We start from the raw sequence: 9,669 nt of genomic DNA on the forward strand, positions 1-9,669 counted from the left end.
AAAAACCTACAATACCACTAATGGTAAAGAACAGCATATACCAGCAATGGTAAGAAACAAGAAGGTCATTACAGATGCAGACAGCTGGACAACTGTAGAGACTGTAGAGTACATGACAATTAATTCACAAAACAAATTAAAAACAAAACAAATGTATAATTCATGTAGACATTTTGAGGATCTTTCTTATTGCACTTTAAATAAAGTACATTTACAAGGTTTTACACACTAATGATTCAAAGGTTTTATGTGTCAGTCAGTCTTTTTCATTCCTTTTCTAAACTGCTTAGTCTTATGGAGGGTCCCGGGGGCATTAGAACCTATCCCAGCTATCAACCAGTGAAGGTGGGGTACACCCTGTCCATTGTTAGTGAGTCTTTTTCCCTTTTCTGACGCTCAGATTTATGTGTACACAGAATTCAAACAGTTAATTTCAGTTTTCAGATCTGTCTCTAGAGAGTACTATGAGGTGCTGTCCAGATGAACAAAAACAGGACAAAACACCATCTCAGTTACAGGCAATAAGAGCTGGAATAGTCTTCCAATGACTTTTCTACATTCAAAAAAGTGCTAAAAAAAAAAAAAAAAGGTTAAAATCTAATCAAACCTGTTAACGCCTGTGATGTCTGATTAGCGTGTCATTTCCATCTAAATAGTTTTTCTTCTTGGCAGTTTTATACTGTATTTATTGTATTAATGTCTTGTATGATGTACACTTTTATATAATAATGTGTTGTATATACTGTCTTGTCTTGTTTGTATGTTTAGTCTGTCTTTAAATGTTAAGGACTACAGATGGAAAAAAGCTTCTGGTTATTCACACAAAGTCATGTTTTTTATTTATACTGAGTGTTCATTAATATGCACTGTCCTCATAAAATAAACAAATAACAAAAGAAAAAAAAATATTTATATAAAAACATCCCAAGATAAAAAGAAAAACAAAATGTTTGAGGGCATGTTCCATTGTAAGGTTAATATAAACAAATCCTCCTTGAGCGAACACTGAGTGACTGTGTACACCATAGATAGTGGTTTGTTTTCTATGGAAGACAAGTGACAACGGAAAACACTGAAGGATTCACTGTAAAGTACTTTCAGGGACATGCAGGAATAGCTGCAGCTTTGTCATTTGCCAGTAATTTCCCAGATACATCCTTGCATATCCCTCTCTCTCTCCCTCTCTCCCTCTCTCTCTCTCATTGGCTAAGGGCACTGATGACACATCAGAGGCAGGGGAGGTGGGACTATATAAACTCTGGCGGAGCTGCTTTCAGACATACAGACAATCTCTCTCCGCTCTGAGCTCCTCTAAACGGACTAAATCATCTCCTCGACACCACCCTGCCAGCACCAACCTGCTGCTATGTGCAAAGGATTAGCATCGCTGCCTACCTGCTGCTTGGAAAGGTACATCTCACCTCATGCAATCACTCACAATGCTGATTTTTGGGCATTTGGGTTAAACAATAATCACCACTGCTAGTTTGTCTTTGTGCAGATGTGGATGAGAGGATGGCTAGATTTAGACTTTGCGGTGCATGGATTGATATTGTGACTTGTTAAAGACTTGTTGATTCATATGCATGAAGTTGATATTAAATTCAATATCTTATCCTCACAGGGCTAAGGAGTTGAAGGCGAGGCTGGGAAGCATTTTGCAAAAACCCGACTGGAGTTTACCCTGCTGTAAAATCGGAAAACACAGGTAAGTTGCTCACATAACACTGAACCGTTACACTGTTAATAATAATGTACATTAACCTCGATTTTTGTTTATATCTAATCAATGCTTCTTCTATTTTCAGGCCAACTCTTGAAGAATGCCTTAAATGGAAAGAATCCTTTGAAAAACTCCTGTCCAGTAAATGTAAGTCGTCACTTCCAGTCATTATCTACAATAGACAGCCTGATGAATGCAGCCCCTGCAGCGTCATTACCAGCCATAACTAATCAAATTTCTCCTGTTCCCTCAGATGGACTGTGTGCCTTCACAGCCTTCCTGGTATCCGAGTTTAGTGAGGAGAACATTGCATTCTACTTTGCCTGTGAAGAATACAAGAATACTAAGTCTCCTGCCAAATTATCCGCCAAAGCCCAGAAGATCTATGATGAATTCATTGGCAGTGATGCTCCTCGGGAGGTAAAGAAACATAAAACATTGATATTAAGCTTTTACGAATACCCATACTGAGAATATTCATTGTTTCGGTGTACTATAGGGGACAAAAAAGCACCTTAATAATCTAGTCATGTGTCTTCTCTGTGTCTTTGCAGATTAATATTGACCATGAAACTCGTGATATCACCAAAGCCAACATGCTGGTGCCGTCACCCTCTTGCTTTGACATGGCCCAGCATAAAATCTACATGCTCATGGCCAAAGACTGCTACCCCCGCTTTCTGCGCTCTCCAGCCTACGGGGACTTAGTCTGCCAAGCCAAGCCAAGCACCAAGGCCACTAAGCAGCAGCAGCAGGAGAAGAAGGTGTGAAAACTCTGCAGCCAAAAGCGGGATTGTTAGCGATCGCCTTAAAGGTTGAGAAGGCAAAAAGAGCACAACATTAGGTGCTGCATCATGAAGCCGGACAGGGTTGCAAATGAAGGCACGGTCATGGTAGAGCTGGTGGAACGTTCAAGGGTCTGTAGACAGGAATTCCTTGAAGATGAATATGGAGAATGCAGAAGGAAAAAAGAAAACAAGTTGGAGGTTGATGCCTTAAGTGGATATTTTGTGAATACACATGGACTTTTGATTAGAAAATATCAAAACGTGAATATTTAAGAGACTGAGTGACAAACAGGGGGACAGGAGGGAAAAGCACTTTTCTTTGCCTCTAGGCAAATGTTTGTTGTTGGTCGTGTTGTACAATGTCCTTTTGGTTAAAGTCATTCACTGTTTGTGAGCAGGCATGTATGTTTCTTAATGAATTTGTATTTATTTGTATTTATTTGTCTATAATGTATTTGCTGTATTTTTTACAAAAGGAAAAAAAATGAAAGCCTTGTGCAATATAATATATTACAATATTATTTATATCACTGTTTTCTTTTTTACATACCAGCAAATAAACTAAATGATTTGAAAAATAAAGTGCGGTAAAAATCCATTATGTGTCTGGCTCAGGTCATTTGGTGCATTTCATCCCCTCTCCTGCACTTCTATTTTTTTTTTTTTTTTTTTTTTTTTTTAAATTGTATTTAACTTTTATTTACCCAGGCAAGCAATTAAGAACATATTTATTATTTACAAATGCAGCCTGATCACAGAGCAATGGCTCCTTGAGGGGAAGGGGGGGGCTAGAAGTAAAAACAAGGTTAAGCAATAACAGAAACAAACAGTAAATAAATAAGTGCATTACTACAATAACAGTGAGACGTGTGAGAGACAAATACTCAACAGGTGCAACAGTCAACTAAAATTTGTTCCAGGTTTTGCTTAAAAACAGTGAAAGATGTGAGGACAGTGAGTTTGAGGATGTTTTGTCGAGCGTTCCAGTTGTTAGCTGCAGCAAATCTACTACTAATCTCTACTGTAATAAAGGCTTGAATACCCCCCCCGAAATATTATTTATGTATGATAATTGAGAATTGCTAAGCAGATGTTTAAAAATGAGTACTGATGACCAAAACATTTGGCTTTATTCTGGCATTTAGCCTCCACCAAGGGTATTCTAAGTACCTCATTTATCCACGTGATACAGATAAATATCAAATGTAAACATATGGTCGATAGAAATTAACAGGTAGTTGCGCAGATCCCCAGAGTCTGCATGTTTAATCATTCACGTTACCTGATGTAAAAGTGCCTATGACATATTTGCTCTCTATTACGAGGCATCCTGCAGCCGGTGTTGTGCAGGACTGTTATTCACCTAGGAAACAGCAACACTCACTCATAAAACACTCGCACAAAAACAGCGTCTGCCTCCTCTGAGCTTTTGTTCTATATATCGAGTGAATGCGAGGTTGCTCTCTAGCGAACAGGAAATGATGAAGTGACAGCTATAACGCAATAGGTAGCGCTATAAAACTCAGTTATCACCGTAGCAACTGTTTGCACTAACCTTCATCTTCGGATAATAAATAACAGAATCTGATATCACATTGGCGAGCAGATAAAAAGTAAAGATGAATAATACAAAAATCCTCCAAAGCTTGTAGTTAGGTAATAATACCACTGATGATAGAGATCATGTCAGTTATCTAATTTCTCCTTATTAACATGTTAAACATTGCCATTATGATTGCTTGACAAGATGCATTTCACCAGGAGGCAGAGTACAAAATGTGGCTGGATGTCCGTTTTGTGTATTCAGATGTCATCAGTGTAAAGTGGAGCCAGTGTCAGGAGAGGAACAGCTGGTACAAAGACCTACTGCATATCAACATGTCATCCCACGGCCTCCTTCTCCATAGTAACCCACTGGCATTTTAATGGGGATTTAAGCATTTGATGACCATCTGCAATAGCCACGGAGTGTTTGTTTTATCACAGAATAGCATCCAGATTATAAAACTGAACTACAGAGGAGGAAAAAAAAAAAAAGATAGCTAACTAGAAAGGTCATTTTATTTCTCATTTTAGCCACAAGTGGAAGCAAAACAACATGTGCACAGCTGTTGTATCTATAGTTCAAGGCCCTGCACACTCATAAAAAAAACTCCATCCAGCACGAAATAGCAGCAGGAGATATTGTTAGAGAGATTTCATGGAGAATATATAAATGCATTACTATTTATTACCTCTGCCAAGGAGGTTATGTTTGTGTCGGTGTTGGTTTGTCTGTTTGTCTGTCCATGTGCAAGATAACTCAAAAAGTTATGGACGGATTTGGCTGAAGTTTTCAGGAAATGTTGATACTGGCACAAGGAACAAATGATTAAATTTTGGTGGTGATCAGGCGTGGGGGGGCCACGGATCTGCCTTGGCGGAGGTCTGCACTGTCTTTTCTAGAAAAGCACTTGTAGAACGCAGACCTCCGCCAAGGCAGATCAGTGCCCCCCGCCCCCCACCCCCGATCACCACCAAAATTTAATAATTTGTTCCTTGTGCCAGTATCAACATTTCCTGAAAGTTTCAGCCAAATCCGGGGCACTGATCTGCCACAGCAGAGGTCTGCGCTCTCCGAGTGCTTCTAGTTAGTATTATTTTAATGTTTAAACACCTAGAACTTTTTTGTAACATCATCCAAGCAATGTTTTCCTCCACATTTAAACATTTATTATCATATCACTGTGTATACTGTGTATGTGAACTAATGCTATGTAATGTATGTGTGAACTAATGCTATGTAATGTGTGGGTGTAGCCATAATTTTTTAAAATATTTCTAATTTTATGAATGCTGGTATTTTATATCTTACCCAGGGACAGCAGCTGAAAAATAGCTTTTTTGCTAATACCGGCACATTTACAGAAATGTTCATTAATGTGTACTGTCCCTGCTAAATAAGCAAATAAATAAATAAAATAAAATAAATGCTATCCCTGTGCATTTTGACATTTTTTGTTAAGTCTGGTAATTTTCTATATGTATTTACTGATTGTGTAGTTCAGTGGTTCCCAGCCTTTTTTGGCTCATGACCCCATTTTAACATCACACATTTTTGCTAAATTAATTCGTTTTTGATCATGTATTAGTTTGCTATAGTATGTAGCAAATAAACATTAATTTTAGACAGCATGTATATTATTATGGACGGAGGCAGAAAAGCCAGGTGTAGATTACTGCACTTTTCCTTGGTCAGGATATGTACAGTCAGTCCAGCTTGGATTTACAAGGCTGACAATTAATACTGAACAAACAAGAACTCAAACTATGAATTATGAAAGAGCTCCAGCATCTGAAACCGACCACAATGAACATTTGACAGATAAACAGTACCACAGTGCTTCAGTTTCAGCTTCACAGCTTGTCATGTCTTATGTATTGGGATTGTCTCTGTCAACTCACCATATATTGTTTATTAGTTGTTTTTTTGTTTTGTTTTTTCATTTTTAATTTTTCAATTACTACAAATTTCAGGCAACCCCACATGGGGTCTCCAAGGTTGAAAAACACTGGTGCTGATGTTCATAAAAACTCAGAGTGAATTCAAAAGTCTTAATATATACAGAGTATCTGCAGGTTTGAGGATGCCACATTTATGTTTCAATCCAGCTAATGTTCCATTTCCTTTTGTCCATGACTAATGTTATTGCTACTGATGTTGAGGCTGCTAAAGCTCATACCTGAACCCCTTCCACTCATATATGATTGTTGGTGGCTCCACTCATTCTTGTCTCCATCATGATAAAATGCTAAACAATAATTACAAATTTGACAAATGCTTTTAAAAGATTTCCTAAGCAAACATTAAATTATCATTTATTGTGTTTATGGAATTTTTAAGACCTTTGTGTGCCAGATTTTGGGATTCATTTTCAGTTTTAAAGGTAGCGAAGACCGTAACCCGTAAGGACCCAGTGTGACATTTGTGTCAGTTCCCAAATGAATTTTTCTCTCTATTTGACAATTTTTAAGTGGTTTATCACTATTTATTATGATATTATCTTATGTATTTTGTGTGTGTGTGTGTGTGTGTGTGGGGGGGGGGGGGGGTATCAGCAGAAATCTGGTATTTTACTGTATTTAATTCACTGATCAGGTCGATGCTCATTAAATCTCAGAGTAAAGTTGAGGGTCATTGTATCAGAAAGAGGGTAAACTGAAGAAAAAGTGTCTTTTTCAGTCCAATCTCTCATTAACTGAACAGAAACCCAGTGTGTCCATCCACTGTCATTGATCCAACGCAATGGGTTTTACTGGTGAATCAATGTTGTAGAAGATGACTGTGTTTCCACAGTAACTATGTAGCCTCTGAACATCCAAATGGGTCATATCTGATGACCACAAAAAGATGAAAAACTGTATTTTACACCAATTGTTGACATGGATTGATATGATTAGTTGCTCAACGGGTATTAAATTGTTCTATCAGTAGATGGTTTTGGTAGGTGGTGGGTGTTCGGGACTTTATAGGTTAATGTAGACCAATCTAATTTAAGACTTTTAGGATCTGCAGATATCCTGTTTTAGTATTGTATCATTAACTTGATGCAAAAACTAACATCTACAGCCACTGTCATTTCTCAAAAAAAAAAAAAAAAAAAAAAACTTACTAGTGAATATCTGTTAACTATGGAAGTCTATGAATATCCAACTGGGTCATATCTGATACGACTAAAAAGCTGAGAAACTGCATTTTACCTGAATTATTTAATTGTCTTGATTGAATAAGTGGTTTTAAGGTTATGAAACACTTTAAATGAGTAGATGCTTTTCGTCACCGGCAGCTGTTTAGGTCTTTGAGAGTGAAGATCCATAAAGTTCTGAACAGTATGTTGCCACATTTTTAGAAGCAATGACAATTTATTTATATATTTAACCATCTTTTCAACATCATATGGACAGAAAGCGGAGTGTAAAGATTACTACTGAAGCATAGCAACCGGATGTGAAACAGGAAACCAGTTGCACATTAATCATTCCTATGTTGCAGATTGAAGAGTGTTTGCTTCTGCATGACACATCAGCCTGTCATCCAGGAGCTAATTTATGGTCAGCATTAGTCAAATGAAAAACTCATGGGAAGTAATACTCAGTGCTCTGGTAAAACATGTAGCAGTGTTACATAACTGAAACATAAAATACACGTCTTCTGTTACAGTTATTAAGAAATATAGAATTAAATTAGCTTCCAATGCAAATGTTGGGGATTATAAAGCTGGTTACATCCATGTATTCTTTTCAGTATGAAGCTTATATGTAGAATATACCACTGATTTTCTTTGCTTTTTTGCATCTTTACATGAATGGCTTAGACCAGTTGACCACACCAATCCCTAACACAATTATAGTACTTACAGTGTTTAGATTTTAAATATAAAATTGTTACCTGTTTTATTTACATCAATCAGTGGAAATGGTAAATTTGTTGAATTAAGTGTTGACATGCAAAAGTTCGGTGGTGATAAATGTACACCAACATAGTCATGCATTCTAACTTTCATAATTAACACAAAAACATGCTGCAGAATAATGTGAAATGAGAATTATTACTAAAGTGCACACTCCAATCACTTAAGCAGCGAAGAAAATATATGAAAAGATCAAATGTGTTCCAATAGTTGGCAGTTCTTCAGTATAGATCCAACATGTCTTCAATATGGACGCTACATTTTTAAATCAATCAGTAAACCTGACTCTGAGCATGTATTTCCCAGCTGCCCCTCTGGTTGTCACGTACTGATGAAACATGTTTAAAAGAAATCAATGATGAGTGTTGACAGGAGACAAGATGCAAGTAATGGTATTCGGTGTCAAAGTCTGAAACTTTTAATGGCCAACAATACACACTGACCTTTTGGTTTTGTTTTTTTTTGTTCGTTTTTTTCCAGGGACATTTTGTTGGTTAACAGATTTTTTTAAAGCATTAAGCCATAAAAGGAACAGATTATAACTATAATAACTGTGTTTTGTCTCGGCTATATTGTAAATTATGTTGCTTCCTCATATATTTCAGAGTTTTAATAAAGGTTATAATAATAACAACAACAACACTGATAAAAATAATATATGATAATAATAATATATGATAATAATATATATATTTTTTTTTTTTCTCATTTTCTTTCAGTGGTGAGTTCCAAGTTTTCCCTCTTCTTCTCTTTTTTTGGAAGAGAGGATAAATGGAATTTGTGGTGTCCAGACAATTCAACAGTAAAATGTCCTTTCAGAATTCCAACATCTGAAACTGGCTACAGACCATCAATGTGGACAACGTTTTGTTGGAACAGCTTTCTGTTGCAGAAACAACCCCCATGGAATGTTCCAGCCTGGAGTAAAGGGCTTTACTGGGATTAAAGAGACCCCACTGCCACCTTTAGCCTGTTTGACCCATCGTGGTTATCTTTACAACTGATACTGATAATGGTCCAATAGATAAATAGTGTTTACTCTGAATGGAAATGAGGTGATCTTTCGAGAAAGAGACATAATCATCAACCTCCAGTAACTACTATGATTTACAGAATGTTAATACTTCAGGACTTTGTATTAAGAAAAACATCAATCTGTTGTTCTAGTAATGTTTGTTTTAAGGGTCACAGTTCTGTTGCAAATGTGATGGACATTATTTAATATCAAGTGCTCATGCCTGTTTATGTCAGTTGTACATTATGTGTAGGTACTGTCCATTACACCTGTGTAATATAATCATGGAGTTACACTGACATCTGGTGGTTTTGAAATATAACTAACATTTAATAAACAACTTTGGCTCATACAGCTCTGGAAAAAATTAAGACACCACTGCAATTTCCTCTGAATTCAGCCTGTCTGCATGTATGACAGCCATTCCATTCCTGTGTCTGTTGAATTCCAACACAGCTTAATCTACTGAATAAACACCTGATCCATGTGTTATTTAAGAAGCAGAAGTATAAAAACCACTACTGAGGCCGTCACTATCTTCTTACAGTAGGCAAAAACAGTGCTATCGGTACCGTAAAAGTAACTGGAATCCAAAAATAACTATTGAAAACTACTGGACTTCTGTTCTGACAATGTCCCCAAACTCTGAGGACTGGTTCTTCTATCAGGACAATGCTCCTGGCCTCAGCTAGA

The 9,669-nt window shown here is 36.9% G+C and overlaps 1 protein-coding gene across 1 annotated transcript; it reads left to right on the plus strand.

Moving 5' to 3' along the window:
* The first annotated feature begins 1,269 nt into the window (after window positions 1-1,269).
* Window positions 1,270-2,784, plus strand: rgs16 (regulator of G protein signaling 16). Its single transcript, XM_030131356.1, has 5 exons — window positions 1,270-1,410; window positions 1,625-1,708; window positions 1,809-1,870; window positions 1,977-2,143; window positions 2,278-2,784. Exons 1-5 carry the CDS (start codon window positions 1,367-1,369, stop codon window positions 2,491-2,493), a joined length of 573 nt encoding a protein of 190 aa, XP_029987216.1. The 5' UTR covers window positions 1,270-1,366; the 3' UTR covers window positions 2,494-2,784.
* Window positions 2,785-9,669: the final 6,885 nt, after the last annotated feature.

Source organism: Sphaeramia orbicularis, chromosome 4 (assembly GCF_902148855.1).
Source record: "Sphaeramia orbicularis chromosome 4, fSphaOr1.1, whole genome shotgun sequence".
In the NCBI taxonomy this organism is placed as follows: domain Eukaryota; kingdom Metazoa; phylum Chordata; class Actinopteri; order Kurtiformes; family Apogonidae; genus Sphaeramia; species Sphaeramia orbicularis.

Bases quoted from the DNA above. Each gene is read 5' to 3' on its own strand.
- rgs16 (XM_030131356.1), top strand. From the start codon at position 1,367: ATGTGCAAAGGATTAGCATCGCTGCCTACCTGCTGCTTGGAAAG. The intron at 1,871-1,976 runs GTAAGTCGTCAC...CTGTTCCCTCAG, and splicing joins AAAACTCCTGTCCAGTAAAT to ATGGACTGTGTGCCTTCACA. The intron at 2,144-2,277 runs GTAAAGAAACAT...GTGTCTTTGCAG, and splicing joins GCAGTGATGCTCCTCGGGAG to ATTAATATTGACCATGAAAC.